Source organism: Macaca nemestrina, chromosome 16 (assembly GCF_043159975.1).
Source record: "Macaca nemestrina isolate mMacNem1 chromosome 16, mMacNem.hap1, whole genome shotgun sequence".
NCBI lineage: Eukaryota > Metazoa > Chordata > Mammalia > Primates > Cercopithecidae > Macaca > Macaca nemestrina.
In genome coordinates, this window is record NC_092140.1 from 84812287 (window position 1) to 84836514 (window position 24228).

The 24228-nt window shown below is 42.6% G+C and overlaps 1 protein-coding gene across 2 annotated transcripts in view; it reads right to left on the bottom strand.

Moving 5' to 3' along the window:
• Positions 1-17718, bottom strand: part of LOC105491727 (diacylglycerol kinase eta) — a 206070-nt gene extending 188352 nt beyond the window's left edge. Inside the window, exons 1-2 of one of the 2 annotated variants that reach the window (XM_011758376.3) lie at positions 16964-17718; positions 16110-16313 (exon numbers count right to left, since the gene is read on the bottom strand). In XM_011758376.3, coding sequence (XP_011756678.1) covers positions 16110-16301 — 192 coding nt within the window. In that variant the 5' untranslated portion in view covers positions 16302-16313; positions 16964-17718. Of the gene's footprint in view, positions 1-16109; positions 16314-16963 lie in introns of those variants that run through there. The other variant, XM_071081436.1, reaches the window with a different exon arrangement.
• Between the last annotated feature and the right edge of the window lie 6510 nt (positions 17719-24228).

A 24228-nucleotide genomic window follows, 5' to 3' on the forward strand; every position in this document is an offset into this window, starting at 1 on the left:
ATGAAACCCCGTCTCCAGTAAAAATACAAGAAAATTAGCTGGGCATTGTGATACATGCCTGTAATCCCAGCTCAGAAGGCTGAGGCAGGAGAATTGCTTGAACCCGGGAGGGAGAGGTTGCAGTGAGCCAAGATCACACCAACGCACTCCAGCCTGGGTCACAGAAGGAGACTCTGTCTCGAAAACTAACAATAATTTTCATGTTTTCTATATCATATGATCACATTGTTTACGGCTAATTAAAGAGTACATCAAGCTCCCCAAGCTTTATCATCCTACAGATAAACGTGGGGTTACAATGATGACGATAATCCACACTTTACTACTGGCCATTCCCCTTACTTACCCAGATGGAACCCCAACCTCCTTCCTCACCCAGATATTTCCTAGAGAATATCTAACATATGCTCACATTTGCCTCTCCCTTCAACTACCCCCACTCCACCACTGTACAGGAAAGTGAAGTTCCTGTGATTCACCTGTTCACTCCAGACCCTCAACTACTCCATAAACCCTGGGGCCTTAAGGCAATGCCATAAAGTGATTCTCTCCTCTCCCTTCATTATATCCACTCTCTTGTTCCACAGCAAAGGTGAATGAAGGAGTTGATCCAACAGGCTAGAGTGCTGCCTCTTTAAGAAGAGAAAGAGTAAGACCACAAATACTCAAACAGTAATAATTTAGAATTGTTGTGACATCCATGAACGATGATAAGGTAGAAGTGTTTATTACCAAGGGAAGGTTGAATTTCCTTCAACATTCTTCCCTTCCTACCGTGGAATCTTAACTAGATCTATGATAAAAAGCTCTGTCTACTTAGATGATACTCAGTCTACAAAAAGGTTTACAAACAGTTCTGGTTTCTGGCTTGTCCAAGGCAGAACAAGCGTGAGAATTCTTTCCCTGTGACTGGAAGATTTCACTAGCTCCTCATTCACTCACATCCTTCTGACATTCAGAGGTGCCCTATTGGAAAAAGTACCCTTCACGTCAAGATTCCTGAATACATAGTTGGCATTTACTAGCACTTACTGGATGCCAGGCTGAAGGCTTTATCTCCTTAATCCTCAGAATATCCTTACGAGCATTTACATATGAGGAAAAGTAAGGTTTGAAGAGGTTATGTAGCTTGCCCAACAGGAACGCAAACTGGGACTCGTTTTCTTTAATGCATTTCAGGATTTCATTTGTATATTAAAAAAAAAAAATTCCAAATCAGATTTCTTTCTTTAGGAAACTTTCTTTTCGTGTTCTAAGTAAAATGGTCTTTGTATTTTACTAAAAAGGGCCCTAGCTGTGCATACATGATCTAGAGATTTTCCCCAGCAAAACCTGTTATTAATGCATCTCTAAAGCATATTTAAAATCATTAAAATTATACAGTTTCTTTTAGTACTCTTTTCTTTCCTTTTTTAAATTTGAATGATTAAAGTTTAATTCTTGGACTTAACCTTTGCCAACAGTCTTCTCTTCCTTCCTACCTCAGCTGCTCCATCCCATGGTTACTCCCTAGGACCTGACTCAAGCGCTCACTCTTCATCCAACATCATCTCCAGAGCTTGTCACTGTATCCACCCACGCTTTCCCTGGCACACACAGACAAACCGCAACAGCGGCTTGACCGTGTCCTCCACTTCACTTACTGCACCCAAGCAGCTGAACATGATCCCACACCAGATTGACAGTGCTTAGAGTCCTGGTCACCCGGCTCAGGTGTGCCCTAAATGCAACTTGATATTTACACTGCTGCATTTCTCTCGCCCATTCCCTTTCCCATGCCTCTGTTCAAGCATTTCATACCTTTCTTCTAGCCTCAGACCTCCATACCCTCTCCCCCATCTTGATTCTCAGCTGACGACCTAACTTCATATTCCACTGAGAAAATCAAAATAATCAGAAAATAATTTCTAGAAGTGCCAACCTCTGCCCCTACTGCATTTCATGGATAAACTGACTTGGTATGGATAAACTGACCTGCTCCGAGGGAAGCCCAGCTCCTCACGCCATCCTACCTCGTCTTGCATCTATAAGGGCAGTAATTCTCTCTTTTTTTGCATCATTTAATCTCTTCTCTCAAGTGGATTATTCTCCTCAGCCCACGGTGGTTTTTTGTTTTTGTTTTTGTTTTTTTTTTTGAGACGGAGTTTTGCTCGTTTCCCAGGTTGGAGTGCAATGGTGCGATCTCAGCTCACCGCAACCTCCGCCTTCCGGGTTCAAGCGATTCTCCTGCCTCAGCCTCCCGACTAGCTGGGATTACATGTATGCGCCAACAAGCCCAGCTAATTTTGTATTTTTAATAGAGACGGGGTTTCTTCATGTTGGTCAGGCTGGTCTCAAAATCCCGACCTCAGGTGATCCGCCCCCTCGGCTTCCCAAAGTGCTGGGATTACAGACCTGAGCCACTGCGCCCGGCCAGCCCACAGTCTTTCTCCTAAAACAGTCATTTCACTTTTTACAAAAAGCTCTAGCCTGACCCCATCTCCCTCTCCTACCACTGCCTGACCCCAACATCCCTCTCCTACCACTGCTACATTTTTCCCTCCTCTTGTTAAAGGGTTTGTTTTAGATGCTGATTTTAAAGATCAGACTTGCTAATGGACCGTATTCTTTTAATATTAATATAACTAGCACCTATTAAGTGCTAATTATGTGCTAACCACTGTGCTAAATTGTCAAGGAAAATGTCACAGCGACCTCTCTACTGCTCCCCCATGTCTGACTTTTTTCCTGCTACTCCCTTTCCCCTCGCTCCCTTCCCTTCAGCTGGAATGTGTCAGCTGTTCCGGAATGCTCATCCCTGGAACGTGTCAGGTGTGTCTCTTCCTCAAAACCTTTGCATTTGCTGTTCTTTCAGCTTGCTCTGCTCTTCTTCCAGATATCCTCATGGCACTCTCTTAAAAAAAAAAAAAAAAAAAGGTCCAGATACATTGCCCTAGCAGGATTTTCAAGTGTTCCCAAGACCTTTTTGAAGGGTCCATGAAGTCAACACTATTTTCACAATAATCCTAAAACATACACAGCTTTTAATATTCTGCAATGCACTCATAAAGCTCTAAAGAACATTTTTTAAACCTGAATGTAGAACCATTTTATCAGTTTTTATGAGAGCCACCAAGAAATACCAGATTTTTCTTCCCATAATAGCTAAGAACATATCACTCCATCCCCTTGTATCAACTACACCTGAATAAATAAGTAAAAACAGCAGATAACCTGAGATTCTACACTTTGAAAGTATTTCAGCAGATGCCTGGTTTAACCCGAGAACTGTTTAAAGTACATGCCGTTTATTCAGTCTTCAAAAATAATTTGGATTTTATGCCTGGAGTTGGCCGTTAACTAAAACTGCCTTAATTAAATCTCCTACAGAACTACTGTCACACAAAGTTGAAGTCTGGATTATGTCCGGACCTCACAAGGGAGGACATCATAAGGACACCTCCCAAGTGGATGTAGGTGAGGGGAACACATTGCAGACCTCACTCCCACCCACATCAAAGACTGATAGAACATATTTCTTTGTTCTATCAAGAAAAGCTAGAAAAGCTTTTCCCCCTTAAAATCTAGAGTTAATTAACTTCTCCCTGGATAGACTATAAGCTCCGTAACAGCAGGGCTTTTATGTTCTTTCACCATCCCAGCACCTAGAATAGAACTCAATAAAAATTGGCTGAATGAATAGAAAGGTCGTTTACTATCAAGTTAGGAAAGACTAATTTAGACTTTATCCCACCAGTAATGGGCAATATCTAAGAGCTTATGCAAAATGTATTATGTATCATATTTCTCTTTTCTAAAGATAACTCTGGCACTGGAGTAGAGAATGGAGAAGAGAGGAAATACATGGCAAAAATCCAAATGACAGATAATAAAGGTTAAATGAAGTTAGAGTAAGCAGCAAATGGAAAGGGAGAAATGAATTCATGAGAGATTCATGCAGCAAAGGGACAGTATATCATAATGATATAGGAGTTAAGAAGGAATTACTTAGACAGATAGCAAAGGTATGGGAGTCCTTGGTAAGGCTTTTCTTTTTAATGAAAAGCAGCCCCAAATCATTTTCTAACAAAGAGCGGCCTACAAGCTGGGAGCCTGCATAGGTGAATGCCCACAGGAACTAAGGACTAGACATTTTCAAGATGGCAGTTCCATCTTCCCTTCTCTGCCAGCTACGTGTATTGTAAGGAGCAGACAAGATGGCGCAGATCAATGGGAAAGCCCAGTTGCATAAGAAGATTAGGGTGGGGCAACCAGCCTTCCACACATGCTATGTAAACATCATACCTGACTGAACCAATCTGTGAGCCCTGTGTAAATCAGACACCACCTCCTCAAACTGGACTATAAAACTCAGTGCATTTGCCACCAGCCAGTCCTTTCTGCTCGGAGACCCCTTCCTCTATGGAGGAAGTCGTTTCTCCTTCCCTTCTATTCTACCTATTAAACCTCCACTCCTAAACTCCTCCTGTGTGTCCATGTCCTAAGTTTTCCTGGAGTGTGACAACAAACCGCAGGGTATATACCCTAGACAACGTAGCCACTTCAATAACAGTTAAATCAGGCATCAAACAAGTCACTTGACGTGTGACCTGGGGCATGTTACTTATCTAATCTTTGCTTTCCTTATTTCCAAAAAGGAGAGAATAATTGTACTTACTTACCTCATAGTTTTACTGTGAGGATTAAATAAGATCTAAGATATACAGAATTGACCAAATGTGGTGACCGCTGACAACGAGTGAGGTCCTTGTGGGTGGGGACGTGTCTCTTTCATACACTTCTAAATCACCAGCACCTAACACTATGCCTGGCCATAGCAGGCACTAAATGGGTATGTGATGAAAGCAAATGAATTAATGATGGTGATTAGCAAGACAAAAAGTCAATCTCTTCTATACAAGTCAATTTATTCTATAGGACATAAAAGCTATGGAGCAAAATTTGGCTGGGAGTGGGTGGACTGCACAAATATGTTCAGTTTGAGAACATGGAGACTGAGATGGCTAGGGGACCCCCTACAGGAAGTGTCTGGTAGGCAAAGGAACTAGAGGCCCAGATCTCAGAAATAGAGGCTAGAAAAAGACCAATAGAGCTGGTGGTCAAAGCCTAATCTAATTGATCAAATTAACTTAGAAAGGGGCAAACAGAATTAAGACTTCTAGGAAACAAAAACATTTGACAATAAAGGAATCAGGGATAGAGGCTAAGAGGCAGTGAAGAGATAGTAAGAAAGATAAGAGAACTTGGCCAGGCCCAGTGGTTCATGCCTGTAATCCCAGCACTTTGGGAGGCCAAGGTAGGTGGATCACCTGAGGTCAGGAGTTTGAGACCAGCCTGGCCAACACGGTGAAACCCCATCTCTACTAAAAATACAAAAATTAGCCAGGCGTGGTGGCATGCACCTGTAATCCCAACTGCTTGTAAGGCTGAAGCAGGAGAATCACTTAAACCTGGGAGGCAGAGGTTGCAGTGAGCCAAGATTGTGCCACTGTACTCCAGCCTGGGTGACAGAGTGAGAAGATAGATAGATAGATAGATAGATAGATAGATAGATAGATAGATAGATAGATAGATAGATAGATAGATAAGAGAACTTAAACTTTGAAGGCAAAAGAAGAGAAGATGTGAGATGTGGTCAACAGCATCCAAACTGGCAAGAAGCAGTTGATTAAAAACTAGAGACCACTTGATTTAAGCAATTAAAATTATTAAGGGCCTTTGCAAAAGAAGTTTCATGAAATAGCTGCAGTAGAATGAAGAGTAAATAGAAGCTGAAGAAGGGCAGATAAGAAGGCTCTTAGAAAGATATTTCAAGATTAAGTAGAATGGGCCATAGAAGTACCTAAAAGTCAACCTGGCCAATTATTTCCACTACCACCTCCAAGTGGTCATTCATTCTTGTTAAAATATTTTTTCAACAGACACTTGAAGGCCAGGTGCGGTGGCTCACACCTATAATCCTAGCACTTTGGGAGTCCCCTTCATGTCACAATCCAATGTGGCTAATGGGATTCAGGGAGGAGCACAAAGGGCTCTGCTCCATGAAGTCATTCAGGGATCCAGGCTCCTTCCACTGGATAATCTACGTCTACCTGGCAGGTGAGGGAAAACATAGGGTGTGGAGAGTCCCACAAACAGCTTGAGATGCCAAGTGACAGACATCACTCTCACCTGTATTTCACTGGCTAGTTACATATCTCCATCTATCTGCAAGGGGAAAAGGAAGTCTAATGGTGGGCCAACAAGAATAGAAAAACAGAGTTATCAGTGGGCAGAACATTCTCTGTCCCCTTAAGTAACATGTCTGAGTCCATCTAATAGTACATGAAAAGCTGAGAATCAAACCCAACACTATCTAACTTCTCCAGGAACCTTGCTATTCTATGCCTCTGGCTCACTCCATTTCACTGAACCCACCGGCAAATTTAACATTTCTCCAAATGAAAAGGATAACAGCTGGTTTATATTCAAGAGTTCAATATTACTGTGGAATTATATTGTGTATACAGTAAGTCCTCACTTAACAACATCAACAGGTTCTCAGAAACTGTGATGTTAAGTGAAATGATGTATAGTAGGTCCTAGAGTAATACTTTTTCATGCAACATCATTTCATTATAACATCAATGAGAAAGAAAATTGGGTTTGTTATACGTCATTTCACTTAAAAGTCAGTTTCCATGAATCTATCAACGATGTTGAGTGAGGACTTACTCTCTCTCTCTCTCTCTATATATATATATGTATATGTATATGTATATGTATATGTATGTATTTTTTTCATCTATCTCTATTTTCTGACCTGCAGTTCCCCTTCACAAATCAATGGTTTTAACCTTCTGAGGGGAATACACATAGACATAAACTTTGGGGGGAGCCCTCTAAAACCCAACCAAACCAGGGATGCATGAACCCCAGGCTAAGAACTTTTCTCTATAGTACTTTACTTTGGACACTGTTAACTCACTTTCAACTTTCTACCCGGTTCCCCCCAACCCGCTTCAGCCCCACTGACCTCCCTCTTTGCAGCTGCTGTTCCTTCTACTTAGCCTGCTCTTCCCCCAGGGGTCCACATGCTCATTGCCTAAAAATCCCTTCCCACTCCACCTCCACTCACAGCCATGCTTTATTTCTCTCTATAGCACTTCTCACCTTCTCATATACTATGCATTTCATGTATTTACAAGTTCATAAATTCTCCTTGCATTAAAATGTGAGCTCCACGACGGCAGAGGTTTTTGTATATTTTTTGCATATTGCTCTATCCCTGGTACCTACAACAGTACTTGGAACACCATAGATATTTCTTTGAATGCATGAATTGAGGAGCAACAAAGGAGTAAACTGAGAAGGAGCACACAGGAAGATGCATGATATTGAAAATGTTCCCATTCTGAAGCTAGATTCACGGGTGGTCATTTTACCATTGAGATTCACAAACTACAGAGATATTATATATTCTTACAAATATCAAATATTATAATATCACTTGATTTTAAAGTACTATAAGAGTGTAGTTGAACAATACAACTCAAATCACCATGCTTGCTCAGATATAAACTCTTGCACTTTTTCTTACCTAAGTAAAATAGTGAGATGGAGAAAAGTAGGCCAAAAAAATCCTGTCATTTTCATTCCCTAGCTAGGTAAAAATAAATTTCACTCATATTTTTTCCTCAAATATGTTTTAATAGGCCATGTGGAAAATTACTTCACGTGATTCTTTTTAACACTATACCATGACCTTTCAAAAATGGCATCTTACCTTATAGAAGTGAAACTAAGAGTTTTCTTTGAAAACCTGTTTGAAGAGTTAGGTACCTAGAAGCATTTTCTTTTAAAATAATCCTTTTAAAAGTACATTAAAAATGTCTCAATGATTTTTGTTAAGTTTATTTCAAATGAATATAAATTTCAGCTGGCATTTTTTATTTCAAAATTTACTTTTCAAATGTGCAGTCATATATCTGTCCCTAAAAACACAGGCTCCAAATGCAAAAAGGCATGATGAAACCTAAAACATTGATAGAGATATGCTCACAGATTAAACAAATGAACAAAGGTGGGAACAGGAAGAAGGAGGAAATAAGGGAGAGGAAAAGAGGAATTTAAAGGAGAGAGAAAAGGGGGAAGGGAAGGAGAAGGAGAGAGAAACCAAGAGAAATAAGGAGCCCGCCTGCCTGCACACACACATGCTTGCATGCTGTAGATTAAAGTTCCACTGCCCAAGAAGCTATGGGGCTACTGAAAGCAAGGCACCTGGAACCCACCCATTTTAATCCACTGTGAAAGGGATATGGGTACAATCATCAGAAGGAACTGCTTTTGAGTTCCAGCTTTGTCCGTTACTCAGCAGATATTCAAACTCAGTCTCAGTATAATCATTTGTAAAATTTAAGTAACTGTACACAACTGTTTCATAAGATCATGTATAGAAAACTGCTCTGTAACCAAGAAAATGCTAAATAGAAAAGCATTTTTAAATTTCTGAATTAAATGCACCAAGCTTGTATTTAAAAAGATCTACTATACTAAATTACATTCTGGTGGTCTGAAAAAGCGCTGATACTCAAACGACACAGTGAGGAGGTCAGAGATTCCAGCTCTACACATGATAAAGTTAACCGTACTTCCTCATATAAAACAGAAGCCTAACAGTCTCCCAAATAGCCTCACAACAAAAAGCAGGAGGGAGAGAATTATTATCATATATGATCATTTGAGGAAAAAAAAAAAGGAACTATATAAAATACGAATGATGCACATTGACTCCTAATTTAAAACTACTATCACCAATAGTTGTTGATCATTTTAAAATCATTTAACCAACTCAGAAATACAAATGTTTCTTTATTTCTCTTCTTTTAGAGGCAAGGTCTTGCTCTGTCACCCAGGCTAGAGTGCAGTGGTTCCAAGTTGCTGGGACCACAGGTGCCACCAGAGCCAGCTAACTTCCTTATTTTTTTAATGTTTTATAGAGATGGGGTCTCCCTGTTTTGCTAAGGTTTGTCTCAGACTCTTGGCATTAAGCAGTCTTACCAGCTCAGCCTCCCAAATTGCTGGGATTACAGGCACAAGCCACGGTGCCCAGTTACAAATGTGTTTCCAGTGACTAAATAGTCATGGAGTAAAATACTCAATATCCAACAAAACCAAACAAGTTTGCCAAGGGAAACTGTAACCTACTAACATGTTATGGCCTTTTTCAAAGGTCTATTCTTAGATGTAAAACAAACTCTCTTTAATTAAAACCTCTGCTATTAAACACATTTCCTGAGTAAGTAAAGCCTAACAAATCCAGTATGAGTGAAAAACACCGTACCCTGGAAACAGAAAGGGGCCCCACATTCTTTATAATGGTAGTTTCATATAACCTTTTGCCTCTGTACCACAATAGCAAACAAGCAAACTTAAACTAAATGAAAGAGTTCTAAATTTAGATACTTTAAAATAAGGCATCTTTAAGTTATATGTAAAGGTTTAGCAAATTATTTATTATGTCTCTTATCTTTAATAATGGGATATCATGTTTAACTTGTAATCAAAATGGAAAGAAAGCTGTTATACCATATATTACCGTACTGAGAGTCAGAATTTCCAGTCTATATTTAGTTCACATTAAAATGGAAGCAAAGACGCAAACCAAGCTAAAAATAAAATGTTCTACAAAGATGAGATTTTTTAAATGGACTGAAATCTAGCTTTATTTGGTCCCTTAAATGTGGATCAGATTTAACAGCACCTTAACTTTGCAATGCTTGGCAAACCTAACTATACTACCTTCCATTTTCTAACACAGGGGCCAGCAAACTACAGCCCACAGATTATATCCATGGGCCATATCCTGCCGGCCGCCTGATTTTATACAGTCAATGAGCTAAGGTTTTCACATGTTCAAACTGATTTCTTAAAAAGAGGAATAATAATATTTCTTAGCACATGAAAATTATATGAAATTCAAATTTCAGTGTCCTTAAATAAAGTTTTGTTGGAACACAGCAATACTTAAAGTATTGTCTATGGCTGTTTGATACTACAATGGCAAAGTAGAGTAATTTTTTTCTTTTTTTTACTAAGGTATAACTGATAAAAATTTTATATATTTCTGGTACATGGAGTGATTTTTCATGTATGTATACATTATGAAATGATTAAATCAAATTAATATATCCATCAGCTCACATACTTAAATTTTTTGTGGGTGAGAACATTTAAGATCTACTCTTGGCAATTTTCGAGTATACAATGCTTTATTATTAACTACAGTCACTTTGTTGTACAAAATAATTTCTTCTATTCTCCAGAATAAGAACTTATTCTCCAGAATCATTCTGGAGTTCTCCAGTTCTCCCCAGCACCCTCTCCTTCTTAGTAACCTCCATTCTCTGAGCTAAATAACTTCAGCAGACAACTTATGGCCCACAGAATTTAAACTATTTACTATCTGGCCCTTTATGGGAAAAGTTAGCCAACTTCTGGCCTGGACCTGTGTTAATTGCTTGAGATATCTTTCTGCTCACCACCTATCAAAATGTAAAAGTTCCTACTTGCTTCTCATTTCATATTGAGTTTCAGAGCAATAAACCTGTCAGTATCACTTTACTCTCATTTCCTAATATTCTTCTGGCCATGTTTCTGTTTCCCATCTATTTGGATCATTATGATTCCCATGTTTCCACTCAGAACTCTAGCTAATAAATGATATTTCCTAATTTATTCTGCTTCTCTTTTAAATGTTGGCCATGAACCATCATGACCCAGTAATGGGCTGCCACCTACAATTTCAAAAACACAGAGCAAGTCTTCCCCAGTATACTTCACCTAGGGTTTGTGATGAAAGATAATGTTTAATGGCACAAATTAAAATTGTGTAAGGCAATGAAAAATGCAAATCAATATTTTCATATACTGCCTTACCATAAAAGAACAGGAGTTTACTTATACATCCTTCATATTAAATTGAAACCAAGATATCAATTGAAGAATGTGATCATTATCCTTACTGGGCTTAAAAATACATGTTTTTGGCAGGGCATGGTGGCTGACGCCTGTAATACCAACACTTTGGGAGGCCAAGGCAGGTGGATCACTAGGTCAAGAGATCGAGACCACCCTGGCCAATATGGTGAAACCCCGTCTCTACTAAAAATACAAAAAATTAGCTGGGCGTGGTGGCACGTGCCTGTAGTCCCAGCTACTCAGGAGGCTGAGGCAGGAGAATCGCTTGAACCCGGGAGGTGGAGGCTGCAGTGAGCTGAGATCGTGCCACTGCACTCCAGCCTGGCAACAGAGTGAGACTCTGTCTCAAAAAAAATATATATATATACACACACACACACACACACACACACATATATATAATTAGTAGTAGCAGTAAGATTTGTTTTATTTCTTTTATTTTACTTTAAATTCTGGGTTACATGTGCAGAACCTGCAGGTTTGTTACATAGATACACATATGTCACGGTGGTTTGCTGCACCAAAAATATATCTTAATCCAGATAGAATACTGGTGTGTTTTTTGGTCTTGTTTTGGGTTTGTTTTTTTCTTTGAGATGGAGTCTCACTGTTGCCCAAGCTAGTCTTGAATTCCTGGGTTCAAGTGATTGTCCTACCTTGACCTCTGAAAGTGGTAGGATTACAGGCATGAGCCACTGCCCTCAGCCTAGATAAAATGTTGGTGCAAAATTCTGAATATCTTTTGTGTTTAGGTATGTTCTACCTAAATTTAGAGACTCATTTGTGGCCATTAGCTGTAAGAAGACATATGAATGTCAAAAAAATAAATAAATGAGAACACAATAAACCTCATCAGGAAGTATTTTTGACACATGCAGCTTAACCTTAGCTGAGATGACCCAAGGGCAGAAAAAGTCATTGAGATGGTTACCATTTGTTTATACTGTTTGGTTTATGATTGTTGAACAATCCTAGGCTGTAAGCCTGACCAAGTTTCTTCCAGTCATTCCCATAAAATGAAAGGTTGCAGTATTCGTGGGCCAACAAAAAGCACGCAAAGCTTCTTTCACATTCATCCTCAAAACCCAATTTGTCTGAATCTATATTAGCATTTCAAAAATGTCTTATTCTCAGTAAATACCCGTGAAATTCTCTACAACAGTATGTCTGAATGCAAATCCAAAAACTCGAGAAGGTAAAGAGGAGGAAGAGATATGACAAGTGTTAGGACTCCATTTTGGCTTTCCTACATCAGTACCACTTTCATTTTTGTACATAAGTGACTTTCTGTCTTTGGGAAATAAAGGCAGCCATAAAATCATTTAGTGTTTAGCACCTGAGTGACTAGATGAGACCACCTGAAATTCCACTTAGGTTATTCAGAGAAAGGAAAAAGTTCAAAACAGAGAAAGAGGAAAATAGTAGAGAGGACAGCACAGACATACAACGAAACCAGGAATAAATGGAAAATGAAAAGGGGAACAAAAAGTATACTGTATGGAGTTATGATGAGGGTGCTAAAATATACATGAGGATTTTATTAAGCCACACTGATTTCAAAAGCAATACCAGTTCCATTCTTTACTTAAAAAGTCATCAAATCCACTATGAAAAAGCTGAGATTAGGCCGGGCGCGGTGGCTCAAGCCTGTAATCCCAGCACTTTGGGAGGCCGAGACCGGCGGATCACGAGGTCAGGAGATCGAGACCATCCTGGCTAACCCAGTGAAACCCCGTCTCTACTAAAAAAAAATACAAAAAACTAGCCGGGCGAGGCGGCGGGCGCCTGTAGTCCCAGCTACTCGGGAGGCTGAGGCAGGAGAATGGCGTGAACCCGGGAGGCGGAGCTTGCAGTGAGCTGAGATCCGGCCACTGGACTCCAGCCTGGGCGACAGACCGAGACTCCGTCTCAAAAAAAAAAAAAAAAAAAAAAAAAGAAAAAGCTGAGATTAGTGCACTGTCCTAAAACAACCCATATTTACTTCTGCAAAGAACTGGTTAGTTAAATGATGACATATGATGTTGAACCATATGAAGCATTCCATATTTGACCAGTTTTGACCTACTGACAAAGCAGGATAGATGAGCAAGAACTGCTTGTGCTGTCTTAAAAATGACCAGGGCTGAGCGCCAAGGCTCACACCTGTAATCCCAGCACTTTGGGAGGCAGAGGTGGGCGGATCACCTGAGGTCGGGAGTCCAGCCTGACCAACATGGAGAAACCCCGTCTTTACTAAAAATAAAAAATTAGCTGGGCGTGGTGGCGCATGCCTGTAATCCCAGCTACTCAGGAGGCTGAGGCAGGGGCAGGAAAATCACTTGAACCTGGGAGGCGGAGGTTGCAGTGAGCAGAGATCACACCATTGCACTCCAGCCTGGGCAACAAGAGTGAAATTCCATCTCAAAAAAAAAAAAAAAGAAAGACTGGGCTTTGAGCTAATCTTAGGGCCTACCTCTCCTCCAGGTGCTCCCATCTTACACACCTGTGCGGGGACACAGAAAGTATTTGTCTTTTTCTAAAGATCCTTCCCTTAATTCTCATCTGAATCATAATTGAAGACTGGGAACCAACGTTAAATTTAGTAGTTCTCATTCTATAAATTCCCCCTATTGCTCTCACTTTCTTCCCCGAGAATCAGTATACGTGATAAAAGACATAAATGCTAAAGTCTGTGACATACATGAACAGTCCAATTGCAGGAGATGGGGTATGAGGTTGAAGTTCACTGGTCTCAGAAATCTTATACCCTGATCTCAGGTATTCATATATGAAAATGTTGATGAACTTACATGCTCTCTAACATATGAGAAAGTGTAAAATGCAGAATTTCTGACATTCAATACACTTTTGAAATTCAAGCAATATTTCATTTCATAATCAAAAATTATCTCTCATCATGGCAAAATGTATATGCTAAATGTTTTTATTAGAAAGATAGAAAATCACAAATAATGTGCTTTTTAAATTTACTTTTAGGCTCCATAAGCATATAATCTTAGCTATTACAATGAGTGCATGAAACCTATAAAATATAGTGGTACTCCCAACAAACTTGTTGTTTGACATGATTCAATTCAATTTAGAGTCATCTCTAAGTTTTCTTTCGAACAGTATAAATCTACTGGTTAATCCTGATATAAGTATGCATGGAATTTTGACCATTTCATATAAACATGTAACATACACGTTTGTTTGTTTGCTTGTTTATTTAAGAGACAGAATCTCATTTCATTGCCCAGGTTGGAGTGCAATGGCACGATCTCAGTTCACTGCAGCCTTGAACCCCGGGGCTCCAGTGATCCTCAGGTACCTTGTTTTTCCAAAGTGCTGGGATTACAGGCGTGATCCACCATGCCTGGCCTCCATACAATTTTTTTTTAACCTGCCATTTTGCCCATCATTAACACAGTTTTATGAACTTTTTTCAGAATTAAGATTTGAAATGTTAAAAACACTTTTAGGAAAAAGTCCCTAACTTTTTAGCCTTAATCTTATAAAAACACATTAAATGCCGTATTCTTAATTTACTACAAACTCAAAAAGTCACTATTAAAAGGAGTTACCAGATGTACTCTTAACTAAGGTGACTGAATCCCTAACTCTTTAATAAGTGTGTCTTGTCAACGGTTGTTCTTGTGTGTTGTTCTTACACATATGTATTTCAGAAAATAAGGAGGCAGGTTAATACAAACATTAATCCACTCGCTTTTTTCGGACAGTCTAACAGTCGTTCAGGCTGGAGTGCAGTTGCGCAATCTCTGTTCGCTGCAACATCTGCCTCCCGGGTTTAAGCGGTTCTCCTGCCTCAGCCTCCAGAGGAGCTGGGATCAGAGGTGCGTGACCCAAAGACCAACTAATTTTTGTATTGTTAATAGAGATGGGGTTTCACCATGTTGGCCAGGCTGGTCTGGAACTCCTGGCCTCAAGTGATCCGCCTGCCTCAGCCTCCCAAAGTGCTGGGATTACAGGCATGAGCCACCGTGACCTGCCTCCACAGGCATTTAATAAAAATTATGTTTCCAAATAGGAGTTCATTGACTTTAGAGAAAATTTTTTCATAAAAATAGGTGTAGAATGAATTTTTTGCAAATTTATTTTTAAAGACGGTACCCAAAGCCAATGCTTTTATTGGTTCCCTTTTCAAATTCCTCATTAAAGTTCCCTACTGATAACAGACTCTGTGAAGATTTTTAAACTACGATAAAAATTAGAATATATAAAAATCCTTTACTGTCCATAAGCATTTGCTTTGTGTATGTTCATGATCAAATTAAAAATTAACTTTGAGACCTCACAGGTCGACAGAACAAGCTCCATTAACAAGAATAATACACCATTCTAATGTCCACATAGCACAGAGACAACTTTTCATTATTAAAAAGAACCACGGACGCATGGTTCTGAACCCTGCACTTGGCGGGAATCTGCGACAAGAAAGCCAGGCCAGCCCTTAGAGCCACGCAGGGTGCGGTTAAGCCGCGAGCACCATGTCCCACTGGCCTGCCTCGGGGCTTCTGCCCCCCAGACTGCAGCAGGAGGCAGAGAGGCAGGAAAGGCTGACCGGTGCCACCTCCCACCCACCCTCTGAGCGGGCCTAAGAGGGAAAGCAGCAGGGCTCACTGCAGCGCGGGCTGGTTGGCCAGCACACGCGCACGCTCCCCTGAACAGCAGGGAAGAAAAATTGAAACTCTCCTTTTAAGTTCCCTAAGTGGGAACTCGCGACTGCGCGTCAGCTTTTTCCCACGCTCCCGCCGAGCCGCGGGTTCCCTGCACCCGCCTCTGCCAGCCGAATTCCCTGGGAGCCCAGGCTCGTAGCCTCCCGCGCGCCAGCCGGGAATCCTGGCTGCAGCACCGCGGTCCAGCGACCCCCCGGGCTCCGCCCCGCCCCGCCCCGCCCGCGCCCCAGGCCCCGCCCCGCCTCACCATCCCCACCATCCCCGCCTTCCCCACCATCCCCGCCTTCCCCACCATCCCCGCCTTCCCCACCATCCCCGCCTTCCCCACCATCCCCGCCTTCCCCACCATCCCCGCCTTCCCCGCCTTCCCCGCCTTCCCGGGATCGCCCGGCGCGCTCCAGCGCTCCAGCGCCCCCGCGCCCTCTCCACCTCCCGCTTTCCACGCGGCCTTCAGGCCCGCCTCCTCCGCCCTACCTTGGTCCGGATCTGCCCGGAGGTGGACACTTTGCGGATCAGTTTCTGGGGTCCCTCTTGCTCCGCTTCGCTGTCAGACGAATCCTCTCCCGGCCCCGCTGAGGCAGCAGCTGAGGGGACCGCGGCGCCGGCTCCGGCGGCCGCTCCTCCAGCGGCGCCCGGAGGGTGGTGCTGGCCTCCGGCCCCTGCCATCCTCTCCGACTCCTGCAGGGACACAGCACCGCCCGCCGGGGGCGGCGGCGGCGGTCAGCGGGTGGGTTCTGCCCAAGCGGAGCCCGGAACCCCGCGCCCGGCCGCCGCCGCCATCTTCCGTTCCCCCAGCTACCCCCGCGGGAGAAGGGTCGCCCGGGACAGGAGCCCTCCAGGCAGGAGTCCACCCGGCTCCTCCGCCCGGTTCCCGCCGGAGCGGCGGCCACGGTGGGGCGCAGGGGTCGCTGACCCCCGCCCGCCTGGGACCCCCGCGCACCCAGCCTCGGATAGTACCAGCGCGGGTAGAGAGGATGGGGTGACAGGGTTTGGAACAACATCTCTTCCACTCCCTCTACGATCTGGGGTCCCCGGGATGGACAGGAGGGTGGGGGAGGCAGGAAACCTCTGCAGCCCACCCAGCAGTGACGATGCCCGCACTTCTGGGCAGCAGGGGCAACACCGATGCCTGGGGAAGAATGGAAACCCGGAGCTTCCTCCCGGCACCCTTGGGTACACCCGCCACCTCCTGGACCCCGAATCTCTCCAGAGACACTTGGGCCTCGCCGCGTGGTTCCAGCTGAATAAAAGTCCCCTCTGCCCCCAAGACAGTCGGGCGCTGCCCCTCGTCGGTCTCCCGACCCCCAGCCCCACTCCGAGGACCGTACCTCTCCCGCCTCCGCCAGGGCCGTCCGATCCTCTCAGCTCTCCCGACTGCGGCGTTCAGTTTCTGGCCCACCCCCACCCCCATCCGGCGCACACGGAAGAGAAGAGCATTTTCCGGGAGGTTCAGCTCCGCTCTGAGAACTTTTCGTTCAGAAAGAGCGATCCCCTTCGGCTAACAGGAAACTGGGAAGGGCGTGGAGAAAGCGCAGAAACAAGAGACTACACGCAGCCCAAGACGACAGAATGCACAAGAACTGTCTAAGCTGAAGCGCTAACCGAGATTGCCTGGAAGAAAACAATACACTCGAGCCATGCGAACACCAGTACCCGAGACAAAAAGCCTTGGAAGTCCTGGCAGAGCCACTCCCTAGCCCGCACTAGAGCAAGAGGAAATGGGATCAACAGGCTGTAGCCACCGCGCACAACTCCCCTGCGAGCTGGCTGTGCGAGCACTTGGGAACCGCGGACTGGCAGCGGGTTGTGCACGCTCAACGTCAAAGAAGCCTCACAGGTGTGAGGGGGCTGCGGGAGAAGACACTACCCTCTTGTCATCCAAAGAGAACACCAAACTGGTGTTAGCTATATTTTTAAATAAGACAAAAAGTCCCTGCCAGACTGTGGAGTCTCTCCACCTGGAGAAAGCATTCAATCTCTATTATCATGTTCATGCCTTTCAGTACCCATTCCTTTCGTATTTTTTCAGTTGACATGACCTTTAAGGTTCCTCCAAGCTAAGGTTCTGTTTTTTTGTTTTGTTTTGTTTTTTTTTTTTTTTTTTTTTTTTTTTTTGAGACGGAGTCTCGCTGTGTCGCCCAGGCTGGAGTGCAGTGGCCGGATCTCAGCTCATTGCAAGCTCCGCCTCCTGGGTTTTTACGCCATTCTCCTGCCTCAGCCTCCCGAGTAGCTGGGACTACAGGCGCCCACCACCTCGCCCGGCTAGTTTTTTGTATTTTTTTTAGTAGAGACGGGGTTTCACCGTGTTAGCCAGGATGGTCTCGAACTCCTGACCTCGTGATCCGCCCGTCTCGGCCTCCCAAAGTGCTGGGATTACAGGCTTGAGCCACCGCGCCCGGCCTTGTTTTGTTTTTTTAACTTGCAGTCTTACTCCCAACAAGAAATTTGATTTATTAGAGCTAACAGTTCTAAGAAGTTTTAAGAAATAGTATGCAATCCCAATACTGGACATCACATCGTAAATTAAATTCATTAAGATGTAAAATGTGTTTAGTTCAAATATTTAAAGACAGCAGACTGCTGCTATGTAGTAATAACAGAGAAGCTATTTCTGCAGCTAATATTGACTCCTTTAGGAAAGGAAGGAGTTGGGCAAAATGAATTTTAAGAGCGCTTAGAGCTCTACAAATGTGTAATTCTTTATCTGCAAAGAACATATTTCTGGAAATTCTTAAAAGAGAAAAATAATCAAAATAATGGCCTTCATCCCCACCTGTTTGGTCATGGACAAGTCCAATATTTTGGAAACGTAGACAAGGACACCTAGTAAAGGGTCTTTTGAAATAATAAACTTAGTTTAGTCCTCTCTTTTAATGTAAAGAAACTAAGGCCCCAAATTACAAACTGGGATTAAAGTCAAAATCATGCGGTTACTATGCTAATGTTCTATTCACTTTACCACACTATAACAAAAATCAGTCTGTCAGTTACTATATACTTCTATTCATACTTTGTTTTATACAGCAACATTTTCCAGAATCCAGGCAGCAAGTGATTAAACTGAAAGGCATTATCTCATGCCCACGCTGATTTTGTGATTTTAAGAGGTCAGATTACACACCTCACCCTTTGATTCAGACACTGATTGCTTAAAGATACTTAAAAAGTTTCATATCCCAGAGCTGAGCCATTAATACCTCAGAGTAAAGGTATTCTTTTCGCATAAAGATTTAACCTCAGAGCCAGCTTTGCACTTCTGCAATCACCTCTTCTGAAGAGCCAGTTTCAACGAATCCATTATTTAAGATACCTGACTTACTACCCTCTTCTCGGTCTTATCTGTAAATTAGAAGTTTATAGAATGACTATCTAATTTGTGCACTGTGTACCTGCAATGTACTTCACCTTCTTTAAAAGTATTACATCAAGGTCTCAATCTTTCCAACCATTTCAACCATGTAGCTCAAAATAGCAACTGAAACAATTTCAAATATGAGGTATCTTACATTATTTATTTGATTTATAAGAATTCCTTGATCTTTTCCTTACTTAGTGATTTCAGATTTTCCAATAATTGCTTAGATACATCTTACATTTTTATTGTTACTTTGAAATCTCTGTTCAGAACATATGACAAAGACACTATTAAAGACTTGAACATAAGCTGTGTAGACACTGCATTCAGGATGAAATGGAAACAGGTGGTAGCTACCCCTACATTAGGTTTTTACTTAATAGAGATCCTGGCCCACTAAAATAAAAAACACCTGTTGGACTGAAGATGTGTAAGTCACAGCCAAATTTCATGCTGATACCAACTTTATGAATATTAGTGTATTATTTTCTACAGAGGTATTTTGAATTATATTTTTACTGATCACTACTCATAACAAAAGGGGTATTATACCCATTGGCAACTTTTAAATCTCATATGTTCTATGGTTTTATCTTAAATATTGTACCATAAATACGCAGAATGTTACATTTTATATCCTGAAGAGCTCAAGCCGGCACTTAAAATATAGCCGTGTTCTAGAACTTGTGTTCCTAATCAATAAGGAACCATGCAATCAAAGAATACTGCAGGTTGACCAAGTACAGGCATTGAGAAACCGCCTTAATTAAAACTCAAGAACACGCTATTTGCTACATATTCAGAATTTAACATTCAAAACTTTTAACTTATTACCATTTCCTTAGTTGTTACCTGCATGAAAAAGATTTGGGGATTAATCGTGATATTAACTGCATATACATATGGTCATCCTTGTACCTGAGGCAAAAACCTTTCATCATCTAGACCTAATGCAAAGATGTTTATAACCTCTCATTTATATTTTGGCCCTATCCTCTGAAACTCTTTCCTTCCTAATTTTCCTTTAGACCTGGATACTTTTATCAGCACTAACTAGTATAAAACCATTTCAAAATAAAGCAATTTTTTTTTTCTTTTTTTAGAGACAAGTTCTTGCTCTCTTGCCCAGGCTGGAGTGCAATGGCCAATCACAGCTCACTGCGTCCTTAAACTCCGGGCTCAAAGGCTCCTCTGGCATCAGCCTCCCAGGGTAGTCACAGGATAGCTGGGACTACAGACATGCATCACCAGGCCTGGCTAGTTTTGTTGTTGTTGTTGTTGTTGTTGTTGTTGTTTAGACACAGGGTCTGGTCATCTTCCCCAGGCTGGTCTCAAACTCCTGGCCTCAAGAGATCCTCCCACTTTGGCCTCCCAAAGTGTTGGGATTACAGGCGTGAGACACTGCACCAAAAGCAAATTTTAATTAGTGTACTCTAGCATCCCCCTACTAAGGACTACTTTGTAAGTACTTCTCCATTTTTGAAGTGTTGGCTAGAATTCTAACTACCTATTTTCCCCCCAGTAAGGCTTGTTTGGCTAAACATCTTTCTACCCACCCATGCCCACCACTAAAGTATTTTTTAATTGATTAGAAATTTAGGTTATGCCTCTATTTCCACTGAAATTTGATTGCATTTCAAAGCTAGCATTAAAGAAAATACACAGAAACTTAGAATGCTAAAATTTATCTTCTTTAGGACAATGACTTAGCCAGAATAAGGCTGATCATTTATTTAAATGGTTCACTTAACTAACTTCAGTTCATCTCCCAATCGTGTCGTAAAGTTCAGCAACAGCTGAACATGGCTGCATTTTAAGAAAGAAGTGCTGGGCCGGGCGCGGTGGCTCATCCCTGTAATCCCAAAACTTTGGGAGGCTGAGGTGAGTGGATCACGAGGTCAGGAGATCGGGACCATCCTGGCTAACAAGGTGAAACCCCGTCTCTACTAAAAATACAAAAAATTAGCCGGGCATGGTGGCAGGCGCCTGTAATCCCAGCTACTCGGGAGGCTGAGGCAGGAGAATCGCTTGAATCCAGGAGGTGGAGGTTGCAGTGAGTCAAGATGGCACCACTGCACTCCTGCCTGGGCAACAGAGCCACACTCTGTCTCGAAAACAAAAAAGAAAGAAAAGTCCTGTTCTCTTTACTGTCTGTCATCATTAATTCCTGATACTGTGTTTGCTCTTCTGCCTGAATAGTTACATGCAGAATCACACTATCATGTTTTAGGTTCCATCAAAAATGAATAAGAACAGGCCAGGTGCAGTGGCTCATGCCAGTAATCCCAGCACTTTAGGAGGCTGAGGTGGACAGATTGCTTGAGCCCAGGAGTTCAAGGCCAGTCTGGGCAACATAGCTGGGACTACAGGTGCGCAGCACCATGCCCATCTATACAAGAAAATGCCAAAATTAGCCCGGCATGGTGGCAAGGACCTATAGTCCCAGCTACTTGGGAGGCTGAGGTAGGAGAATTGCTTGAGCCCAGGAGGCAGAGGTTGCAGTGAGCTGAGAATCTGGCCCCTGCACTCCAGCCTGGGTGACACAGTGAGACACTGTCTCAAACAATGAGGAGAGTAAATGGTTACACATATGCTATTGTTATATGTACATGCCCTTATGTTATCCCGTAAGGGATAATGCAACAGGATCTGTTCATTATTGAACAGAATGAATATTAAGCGTATTCAATATTGTTCAGTATTGAACATTTCTTTTCATAAATGTAAATGAGCATACTTTTATGGTAAAGCATTAAGTTGCCTATATTTGAATTTAAAAAGCAAATTTTATAAACTCTGACCTGTAATCCTAGCTCTTTGGGATGCCATGTCAGGAGGATCCCTTAAGGCCACAAGTTTGAGACCAGCCTGGGTAGATCCCACCTCTACAAAAAAATCCAAAATGAGCCCAGCGTGGTGGCATGTGCCTGTAGTCCTAGCTACTCAGGAGGCTGAGGCGGGAGGATCCCTCTGGTACAGGAGTTCCTGGCTGCAGTGAGCTAGGATCACAGCACTGCACTCCAGCCTGGGCAACAGAGCAAGTCCTTGTCTCAAAAAAAATAAACATAAAGTTTTTAAATTAAAAAAAAAACTTTGAAACGGAGTCCAAGTCAAAGCAGGTGTTTCTAACCTGAGGTCCTTGAGGATCCAGATTGGTCTTAAAGAAATCTGTGATACTCTTGAAATTGTATTAAAATGTTTTACATATATATACACACACATAAATACATATATAAAATATATGTATGTAACATGTATGTCACATTAGTGCATGTTTGAGGGAAAGAGGGTCCATAGCTTTGATCAGATTCTTAAAGGGATTGCTGACCCCAAAAAAGGTCACAAATCCCCAATTCTGATGGATTTTGTGTCCCTTCAAAACATATGTAGATTAAATTGTCTCTCCATCCCCCTTCCCCTTGCTACAAATGCCTGGAAGATTTAACATTTAAACACTTTTTTCCCTAATGTATCCCACATTTATCCTTATATGCCACTTTTTAGTAATTTGGATAAATTGTCTTTTTTTAAGAAGTTAAATGAGAATTCCCCTCGTTAGTTCTTAGATGGACTTGGTCATATCTGTGTGACCACAGGGTTTAGAATAAAGTCGCTTGTAAAAAGTATTATTTGAAGCCTCACACCCATGATCTCTAATGTATTTTCTGTGACTTTCTGATTGTAAACCATTAACATATATGAAATAAGACATTCTGTTTAGTTAAGAACTTCAGCTTTCTGAGGTCAAGGATCTGTCTCTCTGTTGTTGGTAACTGCTATCCAACAGTCCTGGAACATAATAGGTGCGGAATGAAAATAGGTGCAGAGCAAATGAAAAGGTCTTCAGTGTTTAAAGAAAATAAACTTAATTTTTAAAAGATGGTTCTGCAGTCTGGATAAAGCATTGCAGTCCATTCACACATTTATGTTAGGGCTCTAGTTTTAAAAAGCTCCAGTGCTAAGACTGGAAACTGAATATTTTCTGTGGAAAATAAATGAGCATTTCATTTGTCACTTTAGAGAAGAAAAAAAAAAAACTTCTTTCTCTAATCTTCTAAATGTCAAGTAGTTCTGACATCAGCAGCCTAAAGGAAAGTAACATACACCCGGATATTTCCATTGTGATTGGTGTTGGCTTAAAGTATCCAGGTTCCTACAGGAAAGTTTAAAAGTAAAGTCACTGAATTTAGTTCTCAATGATCTTTGATTTAAACTTCAAAACTGGATTGTATTTTTAATTTGGAGACTAGCTTAAGCCCCCGTGATAACCACAATGGAAGAAACCTGAGCAGATGGGCAACCTGACGACATGTTCAAATTCACGAAAGCAAAGACAGCTGCAGATGCAGAGGGATCAGAGTCGAAGGACGCTTCTGAAAGGTCAGGAATCAAGCCGAGAAACGTACTCTGAGCAAAGGAGCTGACAGCGTATATACTTAGAAAAGAAAAAGGACAGCCAACCCTGGCACCTGACCTAGCGGCTCTCAACAGGCAGAGGGCCGGCCTGAGCAGACTCGGAGAGTCCCTGGGAAACCAGCATCCGAACACGTTGACCGGAACACGGGTGAGGCCAGAAATTTCGGACGGGGCTTTTCAGACTGGCTCAGAATGTCAACCAAGAGGGAGTAGCAAATATCGAGGCAGGGTGTGGAGAGCCAAAATTCGACGCCAGGGAAAAGGCAGCCCACACAGGCTTCCAGAGCTCTGAGTGAGAGAGGGGCATTCCGGGGTGGAATCCCTGGAGGGATGTGAGACGGTTCTGTTAGAATCGGAAGAAAGAAGGAAGTTGAGGGAGTTTGAGGGAACAAATCCAAAGCCCCCCGGTCTCTTCCTCCTTATCCCTGCACACATAAGACATGCACACACACTACTCTTGGCTCCTAAAATTACTCAACCTCCGCGTTGCGTGTGCAGCGAAATCCCAGGCGAAAGCGAAGTCAGCTTTCAGCTTTGTCCCCGGCAAAACCCGTTGCACCCTCCAGACGCCCAAGCTTTAGCGGCGGGCAGGAGTCGGAGGCGTGGTTCTGGGCTCCGCGCCGCGCTCACCCTCTCCAGGCGCGGGTCCCCGGGAACCTGCGCGCCCAGGTGACGACCAGGGCGCGGTCTCGGCAGGGAAAACCGGGCTCTTCCGACTCCCCACGCCGACCGCGCAGCCTGGCTTCTCCTCTCCCCCGCCTACATTCCACGCTCTCAAAGCAAGTGAAAAGTTGAGTCGATGAAGCCGGGAAACGGTCCTCG